Raw genomic sequence first — 14,865 nt, forward strand, 5'->3', positions numbered from 1 at the left:
AAGAGCAAAAATAATTTAACTAACTAGTTAAAAACCATTTGACGATGTCCGTTTAAAAATGTTTTAGAGTAATCATTTAAATCTTAAATTCTTTAAAAAGGTTGAATTCAAAATTTGTTCCACAATGCAACATGAAATATCGTCTGCTTTTTAAGGAAGAAGTTGAAGTTATTGTTGAATAAAAAGACAAATGTTTACAGATGTTTTGACTTTTGAAAAGAATATCTAATTAATAAATTGAAGAAAAATGCTATATATTGCAAAAGATTATTAAAAATATCAGTTACTGTTGTATTTTATGTATGACTAAAAAGTTGCCTTGAATTATAGTAAGTTTGATCAAAGCGCAAACTCAAATTCATACTTCGAGGAAGCAGACAACTTCCTCCATTTTATGTGAGTTTTATCAAAAAAATAAAACCATTAGTTGTGTTCTGAACCGATGAGTTGAAACAAGTTCGTAAATTACAAGTAATAGGCTACAAAAGCTTAATCGGTTTAAACGCTTTAGAATCAGCTGTATCATTGTCCTTTTCAAACAAACTTGTCTGGGCTGTTCTCTAAAAATAGTATGCATTTTTATTATTTGGTTGCAATTTTGAATGTAATAACAAGACTGAGTCATTAAGCAGTAAAATTATAGATTCCTATTAAGAAGAAAATTTATGACTCCTACATTTTGTTTCATGTGATTCTTTTTATTTGCTGCTTTTTCTGTGAGTATAATCGATTTGCATTTTACAAATTAGATTAGTATTATTCATTTACTGCGAAACTGAAATTTTTATTTTGCTCTTATTCTCTACGTACACATTGTTGAAATATTAGAATTTTTTTTAATTTTATTATATGGGATATTTATTTCGAATGTAGGTAAAGTTCTTATGTAGTTATATTTCTATCAGATAACATATGTGATCTTGTTATAATAAGTATCATGTTCTACGTTTAGCAATATCAATGACAATCATCATGTTAGCTATCACTGATAGGTGAATAAATATTTGTTATAAAATTTATCGAAACTTTTTCTAAACGAACTCTTTTTATTTTAGAAATTAATAACAGTGATGGAAATATTTGAGCTGAAAATTGATAAAAAGCTTTTTTTTTTAAACTAACACTTTTTATTTTAAAGTCAAGATCTATGACATGTTCGGAAATATTTATCATAACTTTTAAAAAAAGTTTTTTAAAACTAAATTTTTTTATTTAAAAAAATCAAGAATAATGAATGATGAAACAATCAAGAACAATGGGGAAATATTTATTATACAATTTATAGAATGTTTTTCAAAACTAAAACTTTTTTTTAAAAGAAAATTTGATTAATATAGTTTTACAACTTTAAATGTAGTCTTCCAATTATTTTAAAACATAATGCTTTCATACATTTTTCTTGCAGTAGTAGATGACTGAAAGTCACCATATGAGAACTAAACAATAAATTCGTTGTTTCTTTTTAATTGAACTGAATTATGTTTTGTGTTTTTGATGGAATCTGTTTTATTAATTGAATTTGAAAACTTTGCTTAGGGAAATTTCATAAAATTATGAATTTCAGATTATTCCACTCTCTCACAGTCCTTAAATGAGTATAAATAGTGAGTCTATTTTTATACAATTTTAAAACATCAAAAATTAAGTTTGATATTGTATTACATGAAACCTAATACAGTAGAAGTTCTATAAGTATAATGCAATTCTATGAACCTCAATTTCCCATAAACCACACTTACTTTTTGAGTGTAAACAATGAAATTTGTAATTAAAAAATTTCTTTGACTAGGCAAGGACTATTAACTTTTTACATTATTTGTTTAATTATTTGCTAAGAGGTTAAAATTTCAAAGGCTAAGCAAACTAAAATTGATTAATTTGCTTGTTAATAGTTCTAATGCTGCAAAAAATATCTGTAAATAGTAACTTTTATTTTGTTTTTAGTATTCGTATCCAAAACTTTTTTTAAAACATCTTAAAATTGATCTATTCTAGACTAATATTACCATACTTAGTTGGAAAATTCTAAGATTAGTGAAATGATCCATATTACACAAAATTTTGTAAAGTACGAAATCTCAGGTTTCAAGGTTTGTGTTACAGAGATCTTCTTCTGTATACAGTGACCTCTTACTTATGCACCACCTCTTTTATGCACCTTTTTCATTTATTCGACGATTTTTATTAGTCCCAGTACATTAGATGGGAAAATAATGATAAACATTCTTTGTTTATGCGTTGCTCTAAAAATAAATTTTTCAATTATGCGCCGAAATTTTAGGCTAACATTTTATTTTTTTAATCCTTTAAATAATTTTTTTTTTTTTTTTAAATGTTTTGAATTAAAAGATTATTTTGTTAGAAAATAAATTGTGTTAAGGTATGTTAAATTTTTTCTTTGTATAATTATAGTAAATACTAAAACAGTATAAATATTAACATTTAATCTTTAGAAACATATTTATTCATATTGTCACTGCAATTTACGTTGCATTTTAGAATTTTGAAGTTTTTCACTTATGCACTTTTTTGTCTTGGCCCCTTACACCGGTGCATAAGTGAGAGTGCACTGTATATATTAATGTTTGATATTATTATTATTGTTATTATTATTATTGTTATTATTATTATTNTTCTGACTTATAGGACTGCTAGCTGGATCTGACACCTATGACATAAAAAACCAGCAAACAGTTAATCAGTTTAATCAGTTAAATATAGAAAAAGAAAGATCAGCCCTTAACATAAGTTATTATTATTATTGTTATTATTATTATAATGTTGTATTATCGTATTCCGTCCTGTTCACATAGAATCACACCCCAAAATTAAAAAACATTCATGCCTGATCCATATATCTTACCTGATTAGTGCAGTAAATGCTAATCAGGTGCGATTTACAAATCAGGTATATCATGCCTGACATTAGTTAGTCTATTAGTTATTAATTATATCTTATAACTCATGTATCATATCTCATTATTGTAGTAAACATTAACATCCTTATAAAACTTTGATGATTCAGTTACCTTTGACTATCATTAGCTCTAAGTTTACAGAAATAATTTAAACATTTACATATTTTATTTTCATTGCCCTAGAGACAATAACTATGTTCATATATCTGATTAAATATAAGGCATTGGCAAGGAATTTAAGCAAGTTCAAGTTTTTTTATAATAATTATTTCCTACCTCTATGGTTATGTTTTAAATATTTTTTCTCCTTCCGCTTACAATATGTTAAATGTTGGTTTACTGACTCTCAATATTACTCTGACTTTTCTCTATGATATGATAGTAGTGATTTAATTATGGCTTTGGTTAATATTAGTTTGTTAATTTAGTTTTATGTTGAGGTAGTGCTATGATAAATAGATATTAATTTTCTGGCATACTTTTAGTTTACTGGTTTTGATTAAATAGCAGTCTACTATATAAATCAAGAGCTAAACTATTTCAACTGCAAACTAAAAATTGAGCTTGTGATAAAAGAATCAAGTTTCATAAATGCACATTCTTGAAAATATCATCACAATTAATTATTTTGTTTTAAGTAATTTATCAGTTCAAACGTAATATGTAATTTTGTCATTTTTACTCTAAATAGTTAAGCCCTTTCATGAAGAAAAAAAATCTTTTTTTTTTTGTCTTGTTCATTTGATAAATGTTTTAAAATAATTATTTTTAGGTGGTAATTCACAAACTACATATTTTCACATATTTGTCTGATTCTAGACCCCATTCTCTTTTTCAGAAAAAATAAGCAAATCACAACTCTTTCTATGCTCAATAATAAAATGTTCACTTGTCATCAATCTATAAATCTCAAAAAAGAAAAACAAAAATTCTACACTTACATAAGATTTGTTATTCAAAGTGGAAATTTTGTACCTTTTACTATTAAACTATTCATCAAATACATGTATTTATTACTCTGAATATATGTTTTATTTTAGGAGATCATGAGTAATTGGAATCCTTTCACTCCTGATTTTAATCCTCCTCCTGGCATACCTAGAGGATATCCAGGTGCTATAAATCCCACTGCTCCTACTATGAATCCTGCTTACCCTCACTTGCCTATGGATCCTGTTACCAATCCTTCTAATAGACCACCAGGAGCTGCATATCCTTATCCTTCATCTAATCCTGCACCTGGTTCTCATCCTCCATCTGGGTCTCCTTATCCTCCATCTGGATCTCCTTATCCTCCAACCGGATCCCCTTATCCTTCATCTGGATCTTCTTATCCTCCCTCTGGATCTCCTTATCCTCCCTCTGGATCTCCTTATCCATCCACTGGCTCCCCATATCCACCCACTGGCTCCCCATATCCACCTACTGGCTCCCCATATCCACCTACTGGCTCCCCATATCCACCTACTGGCTCACCATATCCACCTACTGGCTCACCATATCCACCTACTGGCTCATCAAATGCAGCAACTAATTCTCCTTATCCAACTGGCCCAACTCCATATTCCCATTCTGGCTCTTCTCCGTATCCAAATCATCAAAACAACTATCCTCAATCTATTAACAATGTAAGTACATAAAGTATTTTGAAAACTTTATTGTGAATATATTTTTTCTTTGAAAAAAATGCTCCTTTTTTTTTGCATGCTCCTTGTGCCAGTTGCTAAGAAGATCTGCAAAAAATAGATTTTAACTGTTAATTTTCAGTGCTTTTGCTGTATGCGTCACTGAATGTATTTAAGAACATAAACTCGGAAGTTGGATTAATTTATAGCAACACTTGTTAGGCCTTTTTATACTTTAGTGAATTTTATACTATATACATGTAAATTTTATAAACTATGTAACTGCTTAGAAATGTTTATTGACGCATGTAATATAACAATCTTGTTATATTACACGCGTCAGAACTTTTATTTATTGATTTTGAGCCACTGAATTCAAATATGATACCTATTAAAGGACTATTTAAATGGTTTTTAATGTGCCCCCCACCCTCCCCATAGAAAAACTTAAAGCCAAGGATTACAGCTATCATGATGAATTTTTGGCTTAATGAGAAACCACATATATTTAGTTCAAGAGGTTAACAATTCAAATAAGCATATTTTTTTAAAGATTTTTTTTTATTCACTACTTTTTAAATTATTCTTCAATTTTTTATGTATTTTTTTTTTCCTTACAGTTTCTCAAATTTTTCTTATGTTACCAAATTTGTATTTTTAGATAATTTTAATGAGGTACTTCGTTTCATATTTTTTTCTAAAAAACAAATATTAATGATAATGAAACATTAACTATGATGAAAAATACCTATTGTATGATAAGAGAAATTCTTGAATATGAGTATATTTTGTGGGCCTTTTTCTAGAGCATCTTTAACAATTATATGGTGAAAATTAAAATTTTGAGTTGTATTTCAAAATGGTTAGTTCCATCATAAAAAAAAGAACTCCATGTTTACTGTTTTTAAATAAAAAGACTAAGGTGGTTTACCAGGTTGCTCCTAAAAAATATCTGAAGTTATTTGTATCATGAAGTGTTCATTGATTATTTCTTGACTTTTTGAAACAATATTTATTAATATTAGTTTTAAGCAGTTAGTTTCCCAGTAGTTAAAACTTCTTCATTTTTAAACCTTATATTAAATTTTTAATTGCTAAAAAATACTTTAATTGCTAAAAATACTTGTATCCTATTTATTGAAAGTTTCACAATATAAGGATAGTTGTGTAAAGATTCAATTTTTTAAAAATAAGCTGGCTTGATTAAACTATTCTCAAAATATTGGGATCACCGCATTTAAAACATATTTTTGTATTGAAACTTTAAACTACATCCTGGCTATGCATAAATTGCAAACTCTGATGTTTAATTTGATATTTAGGGGAAAAAATATTAGAATTTTTAATTAGTCATAGTGGCTGAGGGGATAGAGCGCTCACCTCCCAATGAAGTGATTTGTGTTCAAATCCCTGCAATGGCTGGTCGATACAAATCCCACTCCTGGCTCTGACGAAAAATATTCTCAGTGGTAGACGAATTATGAGTCAGAATACCCTTGCCGACAATCCAACACTGAGAGGTTCACATGGTTTTTCTCACCACACGACTCGGATGCGGGTTAGTTCTATCAAAAAGTCATCCCTGAAAGCAAATTTCACCTAATACATCCAGGAGTTCCATTGTCTTCTAGATTGGGTTTAAAATTACAAGGCTGCGGAGTTTAACATTGAAATTTTATAAATTTTTAAGATATTAAAATCGAACTTTTTTAATTAATTGTCAGATACGATTAACTGCAAAATCATGAAAAAAAATATTTATTTTTCCCCACCCATGTACATTATTGAAGAACTACTTTAATTGCTTATATTGTGCAGTTTTCAAAGAATTTTCCTCACATTTTAAAGCAATAATTTTGTAATTAATTTTAAATTGCTCCAATTATTTTGTTTAATTTTATTAAGATTTTTTTAAATTATAGCAGAAAAAGAAAAAAAAAACGCAAGACGAAATAATTGTTGTTATAAAAATGTTCATATCATATCTCCGTAAATATTTTAGCTGAGATTACGAAATTTTGTGCAATTGTTACATATAATAACCAAAATAACTGCACAAATAACAAATCTATTGCTACAGTTTTTGGCATAAGGTGACCAAAAATATTATTTGCCGTTTGTAATTGACTGTCATTCCCTCAAACCTCTAAAAGCTTTAAACTTCATTGATGTGTATATGAACTTGCCTGATCTAAACATTTCTGAAGTTATAAATTGATTCTCTTAGTGTTCCTTGAGAAAGATCAACAAATGTATTAGTATAGAAGTCTTCTCATTATTTTGTCCAACTCCTGTGTGTAGTATATTATGTTTTTATATAAATACATATATATATATTTCTCTATATTCTATATATAAATATTATATATGTATATATGTGTGTTTATATAAATATATATATATTTATATAAATATATTATATAAATATATTATATAAATATATATATAAAAAAATTGAAAAATATATATATATATAATTTGTGGAAAACCCCTGATCCTTTTGAGCTTTATTTTTAAAAAATATAAAAAACAGCATGGAAAATTGCTCGAAACTTTTTACGTTTTTACGATATTCAAATAAGACTTTTCATTAATTGCCAAATAAGATTCACTACAAAATTATAGGGAAAAATTTTTTTTTAATGTTTTTCGTGCTCTCCTATCTTGCGTAGTTTTAAGCGAACTTTTTTCAAATTTTAAAACAAAATTTTTGTATTTAATTTTAAATTGATTCACCGGAAATTTTGTTTCATTTTACTGAGAATTTTTAAAGTTATAGCAAAAAAAAAAAAAGAAGAAAAACGTAAGTCTAAAAATTTATGAAGTTGTTCGCATTTCTAAAATTATTTAATCCATAATTTCGAAATTTTACGCAGTTGTTGCAAATAACAATTAAAGTAATCTCCTGATTCGCCTTATTGCCTGATTTTCTTGCATAGTGTCTTTAAAAACACTAGTTTTATTTTTCTTAATTTATTGCAGGCCCTTTAAATTTCTGAAAAGCTTTAAACCTTATTGCAAAGTAAGAAAAATCGAGTAATCGTATGAGCTAAACGAGTCTTAAGTTGCAAAATAATCCTCTGCGTATTTCTTAAGAAATTTAAAACAAAAATGTTTCTGTAAATGTTTTTTTTCTTTCCATTATTGTAGAGTAGTGTGTATCTATATATGTTGCAACAATTTTGAAATTTTAAAAAATGTAGTTTTTAAGCTTTAAAACAGAAAGTTTGGCTTTTCTCATATCTGTTGATATTTCAGAAAATGAAAATCTACTGCTCAAAAGTCGAAGTTTGTTCACATATTTTGCCCTTATGAGGTGAATGCTTATAATTTTTTCTAACTTAGATGCACTATAACACGTTAGATAGATAATGCTTGTCACTTCTATTATGCACAATATAAAAACTGAGCACCTTTTTATAACTTCTTATCTTGTAATTGATAAGAGACCTTAAAATTAGAGATAAAGACCTTAAATATGCTATTTAATTAGTGCAGACATCATGTTAAGATACAACATCAGAAACAAAAACTTATTTTCTCTAAATATATATATTTCTTTTTTTTTTCCCCTCGATGGAATCTGAACCTTTTCTTTCTCAATATATAAATTGAAAACTGCTCGAAAGATGCTTTACAAATTTTGGATTTCGTCTTTTAAAATTACATGATGTTGAATCATGAAAAGCATATGTAGCTACAATTTGAAATCTTCCCGATAATTATTAAATTAGGTGTAAAATATTTATATCATGAATATTTGTTGCATAAAATATCTTTGGATAAACAGGTTTTGTACGTGCTCAAAAATAAATGAATAAAATGCAAAAAATAACGGACCGCCTAGAATAACTTCGTATTTTTAAAAAAGTCGTACAATTAATAAAAAGTCTTAATTTTAAAATTCGATTTCTTATAAACTAATCCACAGATTTCGCTCAAATTTTTTATTTTGCCATGTAAAATTACATTCTTTAGAATGATGTAAAAAAGTATATACCTTACAATTCAAAATTTTTTTTAACTAATATTAAATAAAAATAATTAATATTGATAAATATTTACTTAAAGTTATTTTTTTACATAGAATTAATTATTTTTGGATAAACGAATTTTAAAGTCTCGGGCAAATTTTTTTTAATTCGCTTGAAAAGTTCTTAAGATATGGCGAAATACGCAAAAAGTAAAATTAACATTAAAGGATCCAAACTTAAGACCGCTCTCCTGATGAACTCTGAGAACCATATTTTCTAGATTGCAGCTATACCCTCAATATTTTGATGATAACAAGGGCGCCGGCAGAATAATATAAAAGGGGGTGCAACCCTCGAACAAACTACCCCCCCCCCCCCCCNAACCAAATTTTTTTTTTAAATATTCTGTTATTTCATTTTGTTTTGTTATTACATATACTTTCATTCGTTAATTTTTTCGTCCGTTTTAATAGAGAAAATTCTTATGAATCCCACGAATTCTTACGAATACATCGATTTAGTTATTCAGGCCACACCGTTTTATCCAGTTGTAGCGGGGAGGCAATCAAAATTGGTCTAACTCTTCCAGCTACTACGTGCACTATTGAACGCACTTTTAGTACAATGCGACGCATCAAAACATGGAATCGGTCTACAATGTCTCACGAGAGATTGAGTAGTTTATGCATGCTCAGTGTGCATAAGAAAAGAATCAAAGATGACTCAGAATTCATTGAAAAAGTTATAAACAGACTTGGACAGCTAACAAGACGATTACAATTCTTGTTTGATTAAACAGTTTTTTAATTGTTATGTATCAATAATTACTTAATTATTTGCTTTTGAGGCCGGCCAGGTGGCCGAGCGGTTAGCGAGCCTGACTGCGAAGCCATAGGCTGCGGGTTCGAATCCCGCTCTGGACATGGATGTTTCTCTCTCTCTCTTTGTGCTGTCCTCTGTTGTGTGTATGATGTGTGAATGTGGCCCACCCTATAAACGGGTTTGTGGCAGTGTGGCGTGGGCAATGTTGCTCGCCTCCGTGACTTTGGTTCACAGGTGCCCACTGGGTAACGCGAAATGAGCAACAATTCTGGCATTGTATAGGCAAAGATTCAAAATTCAGTGCCTGCCATTGGGGGAAAAAAATTATTTGCTTTTGAATAAAAATATTTTTGATAAAATTTTTTTATGACAAAATTGTTTTTCTGTATCTCTTTAATTGTTTTAAAAAAAAAGCCAGGGGGGTGCAAGTGCACCTCCTTGCACCCCGCTGCCGGCGCCCTTGGATGATAATAATCCGAATACGTTGAGAAAATTACATGAGAATACTCTTAGATGTTTCAGGGAAAGTACTTTTTAGTGTCTGATTTCGTAACTTAAAATATAGTCTGCACTTATAAATTACCATATTTGAGGTCACCCCAATCTACAGGAACCATTAAGATTGAGTCCTAGAACGTGGAGTTCCGATCATTAAAGGTCTCAAACTTTCGACCGCTTTTCTGGGATCATATTTTCCAGATTTCATTTACCCTCCATATTTTTATGATTAAAATAAGAATCCGTTGACAAAAAGGTATATTTATTCAAAGAAAGTCTCCAGTTTTGTATCTGATTTCGAAACTTAAAACATCGTCTGCACTAATTAATTAGCATAATTAAGGTCACCCCTTTAAACCATTTAGAATTGAGTCCTAGTATCTGAAGATCTAATCATTAAATCAAAAGTTATTCATTGTGTTCCGTTTTTTATTTTTCAAAATATAAATCTAATCATTTGATCAACAAAAAACAAAACAAAAAACATTTTTATTTTACGAACTGTATTTTGGTTCATATCTTATATCTGATAACCTGTGCTTAAAATCTTGCATTATTTGCAATGTAATAATATTCTTAGTACTTAAATGTACTTCACTAAAATTAAATCTAGTACTAAAATTATTTCAAAAGTGGTGGCGTGAAAGGTGGTAATTGGGACAACTTTACTGGTACCTCTGTTATCAATTTAGATTAAAATAACAAGAAGCCGAAAATTGGTTAATTTGCAGGGAAAAAAAGGAATTTACAAAAAGAAAAAATTTTTTAAATACATTGATACACGTTTGTAGAGCAAACGATATCTTTATTGTCATATTGTACTCGAAATAATGCAATGCTGCTTTTTCATACTTCCTAATTATGCTTATTAGTGCATCATACTTATTAACACTGCTGAAAAAAAAATTTTTTTCATAAGAGAAAAATTGTTCTTTAATTAATCAGTTTTTTGCCATTTTTCCCCCCTCGGTACGGCCAGTACTATTTTTGGTAGACTAATTTCACTATTAATAATAAATATGTTACATTTAGGAATTGAAGTACGTGTTGTTTGCCATTGGTAATCGAGATCTTATGCTTCAAATGAAAGTATGACTGAATTTTTACATTACAAAAGACACCTGTTTAGAAATTAATTTCACGCGTTTTATGTTGTAATGTAATGAGTTCGTTTACTTAGTTTGTATCACAGTTTACAATCGTAGTTTTCTCCTTATTATTAATCTAAAAAATGTCCATTGAATATAAACTTAGAATAGAATGAAAAGTAATTAAATAATTCATTTGAAGGTTTTCTTTATTTTGATGGAGATCAGAGGGTTGGTTAACATTACATCTAGAAAACTGGTTTTTTTCGGGTCACAGAAGGGGAGGACCAAATGAATCATTGGAGTATTTTGTAAATAATTTTAATGGATTTTGAAAATTGTTTTTTTAATACTTTGTGGTTAGGTTGTTGTTACTCTAAAATACACCATTTCGTTTATGTACGTATATGCTTAAAATTACTCTGAACAAGCTCACTCTTTTTCTATTTGTCTAAAATTGCTTTTAAATTAAGAAGAAGGAAAAAAACATTTATTTTGTATTTTATTTACTTTTTTTTCATTCTTTCGGAACTTATAAAATCTTCAGCGTAAAAAAAATTTAAAATATACATACTTTTTCAAACTAATTTATCTATATGAATATCTTAATTAGTTTAGGTAAAATACTATAATCATTTATGTTTAATTAAAATATAAGAATCCATAAATTATTTTCAGGTAAAATTCGTTTGAAATACAACTTTTGTAATTAAAAAAATACACTGGAAAACAATTTCTGTTTTTCTCGTTTTCTATTGCATGAGATTTTTTAACGGATTTTTGATATTTTCACGTCGCTGATTTCAAATTTGCAATCGCTTTCTTTCTCCGAACCACAATATATTTTTAAATGTCATTTTTTGTCTATTTTTGTCGAATTGTACAAGATTAAAAACGTCATATATAACAGAGATCACATAAATGTTACGACTAACTTCTAGAAGAGTTACGTCACATCACCAGGATTAAAATTGCATAGGAACCTGTGCCCGGATATGTTGTCATACGCCGCTTGGGGTGCTTCCCGATTATGAATTATTTCTTCGTGTGCTTCTGAACGGATCATAATAGGAAAGCTTCTTTAACCGCGAACGATGGCAATTCCGGGTTTAACTTTTTATGCAGTTTTAATCTCGATGATGTACTGTAACGCCCCTAGATTAAAAATGGTTTAGCTTTAAAAGCATAACTAATTTGAAATCCCCACTCTCAAATCAGGCAAGACCAAGTATATGTTTAAATGCAACATAAAATTTGTTACCTAGTGTTATTTATTGATAGTAATATATGCATTTTATGAGAGAAAAAAATAACTTATTTTTAATAATAAATTTGGTCAAAACTGCTTGATACATTCCCATATTCTGTATGAGCAAAACCACGATCACCGGTCTCGACTGTTTGATTCACAATATTATAAAATACATTTTAAATATTTTTTCGAATATGTATCCGCATGACGAGAAATCATCATTTCACAGCTAATCTCTCGTAGCCATACTTTCTTTTGTTTAATTTCCGGCATTGGAACAGCATGATCCAATTCTGAGTCAATTTTCATCTCCGTAGCCTTGTAATTTTAAATCCAATCCAGAAGACAAGGGAACTCCCAGGTCAAATCATTGGAGCAAACTAGTCTTCCTGGAATTTTGGATGAAACTAACTCAAATTTTTTTTTACTTGGAGAGGAAGGCCACGAAATCCTTCCATGGTTAGCCTACGGTCCAATAACCGTATGATTAAAATTCGTCATTTGTCAATAATTAATTATCAAAAAAATGCCTGCATCTTTTTTTTTTTTTGGGNCTTTTTTTTTTTTGGGGGGGGGGGGACGGATGTGTTGATTCTAGTCATATTCCCTGTTTCTATGCAACTTTAATAAATTACAATAATATAAGACTATATTATTTCTTACGCCAAAAAATACACTTAATATCTTTCCTCAAGTCAAAAAATTCTCATAAAAAATAATAATTTATTAATTAGATTAATAAAATAAGTACAATTAAGACCTTTAAAAAATAAAATACTTAGTTTCTGTTCCTAAGCAGGCCCAGCAAAATCGCGTTTTGCCCATTAACAGGTTTAAACTAAAACAGACAACACAATTAAATAATCATTTAAAAGCAGTGAGAATAATTTTTTTTAAAAAAACGTTCTGAATTACAGGTAATTTAATACGTTGACTTTTTTATGATAATATAATTTGACGGAAAAAAAACTGAATTTATTAATTATTTGGTATAAATTAGAAAAATTACACGAACTGCTTGTACTTAGAATCCAATGTCCCACCAAATTTCTTGTTAAAAATTTTTTTCTTTCTTTCTTTTGATAATTAATCTGATTTTATATTTTTGTTTTATTTGTAGGAAAAATAATCCGTGTCTCCTAATCAGTCTTAAATAGATTTCTAAGAACATTCGTTTTCTTAACAGTAAAAGATAAAAATCAAGTTTTCTGTTCAATGCTAATCGCATTTTTTCTACATTTCTCAAGTTTCAAGGAAATTTTCAAGAAAAAAAGAAAAAACTATTGTTTTCAATAGTAGGAAATATAATGATTGCATAAAGCACATGTTTCAGTTTAAACATTCTGACGTATATAGCCTTAAGCTACTATTCTATTTAAAACAACAATATACTGACTCAATCGCGATTTCCCAATTTCTGTGTCACGGTTGCGTTTATCATCTGTTCGCCATCCATCCGTTTTGTTTCTTTTTATTTTATTTCTTCCTTGTTTCGATATACGGGAATTAAAAAGAAAAACGCGCGGCTCTCTTGGGTTATGGAAGTTGAAAATAGCGCACAAATGAACGCTTCGGAGAAAAATTATTCTTGATGTTGACAAAGGCTAGTTTATGTACACGTAGTTCAGGCGAGGATGAAAAGGGAAAATGAAACTCCAATTTTCCCTTTTCATCTACTCTTTCTTCTTTTTCTCTTGTCATCGATTATTATACATATGTTCTAGCAGATTTTATTATTCATTCATTCATTATATTATTCATCATTTCGGCGAATGAAAGCCTTTACATATTATTGTTTCCTTTTTTACTTCCTAATAAAACGGATCAGCTATTGAGCTTCATTCTATATTTATTTCTAATTATTGGAACCATATGCTTTTCAGCGGAACATAAAATTAAATAAGTAACTGCCATGCAACAGGTTTTAAAGGACAAAAGCTAAAACATTTAACGCGAATAAATTTTGATTATTTTGTAATTTTTTTTTTATCGGATATATATATCCAAAAAATAGGATATTTCTGGATAAATAAGAATATTTCATAGGAATCCGTATAAAAGTTATTTTTTAAATTGCATTTTTTTTTTTTTTTTTTTTTTCAAATTGGAGGAACATTAAAGTCGTTTCGATTTCAAGATATCTATGTCATGTATGGTATTAATAATTTATGAGTATTAATTATTTATGGGTATTAATTATTTATTTTACTCTGCAAGAATATTCTATCTAAAAAAAGAAGAAGAAAGAAAGGAAAAAAACAAAAGCAAACAGGATCTTGAAAAAAATATTGATTGCTTTGTAAATCGATTTTTTACATCCTATAAGTAACACCTTTGTAACTTGAATAACTTATTTTTTTAAAGAAGTATTTTTACAGATAAAATTTTCCCAAATTTAAAAAAAAAACTTTTTTTTAATTAAACGTAAGAACGCTAGCTGAATGACAAAATGTTGTAGCATTGTATATTTTTAGCCTACAGTTTTGTTTTGTTTAATGCAATTTATTAGTTTTACCTATTAAAATAAATGTAGGTTGTTAAAAATATACAATGCAACCTTCGTGTCACTTCTATTTGGAAAGATAATGAAAATTGAGTTGCTAAAAAATGAAACACCCTTTTTCACAATTTGCACGTACATTGAAGAAATGATACGAGATAAAAGTTGTAAATTAAAAAGGTAGAAGA

The 14,865-nt window shown here is 28.4% G+C and overlaps 1 protein-coding gene across 8 annotated transcripts in view; it reads left to right on the forward strand.

Annotated features, from left to right (window-relative positions):
• The window catches only part of LOC107440758 (annexin A4), a 44,886-nt gene that overhangs the window by 12,824 nt on the left and 17,197 nt on the right, over positions 1–14,865 (forward strand). For 2 of the 8 annotated variants that reach the window (XM_071177843.1, XM_071177847.1), the window contains exons 1-2: positions 753–869; positions 3,959–4,546. In XM_071177843.1, the coding sequence (XP_071033944.1) occupies positions 3,965–4,546 (582 nt within the window). In that variant the 5' untranslated portion in view covers positions 753–869; positions 3,959–3,964. Of the gene's footprint in view, positions 1–394; positions 717–747; positions 874–3,958; positions 4,547–14,865 lie in introns of those variants that run through there. The other 6 variants (XM_016053778.3, XM_071177846.1, XM_071177844.1 and 3 more) reach the window with 5 other exon arrangements.

Source organism: Parasteatoda tepidariorum, chromosome 2, assembly GCF_043381705.1.
Source record: "Parasteatoda tepidariorum isolate YZ-2023 chromosome 2, CAS_Ptep_4.0, whole genome shotgun sequence".
NCBI classification, from domain to species: Eukaryota; Metazoa; Arthropoda; class Arachnida; order Araneae; family Theridiidae; genus Parasteatoda; species Parasteatoda tepidariorum.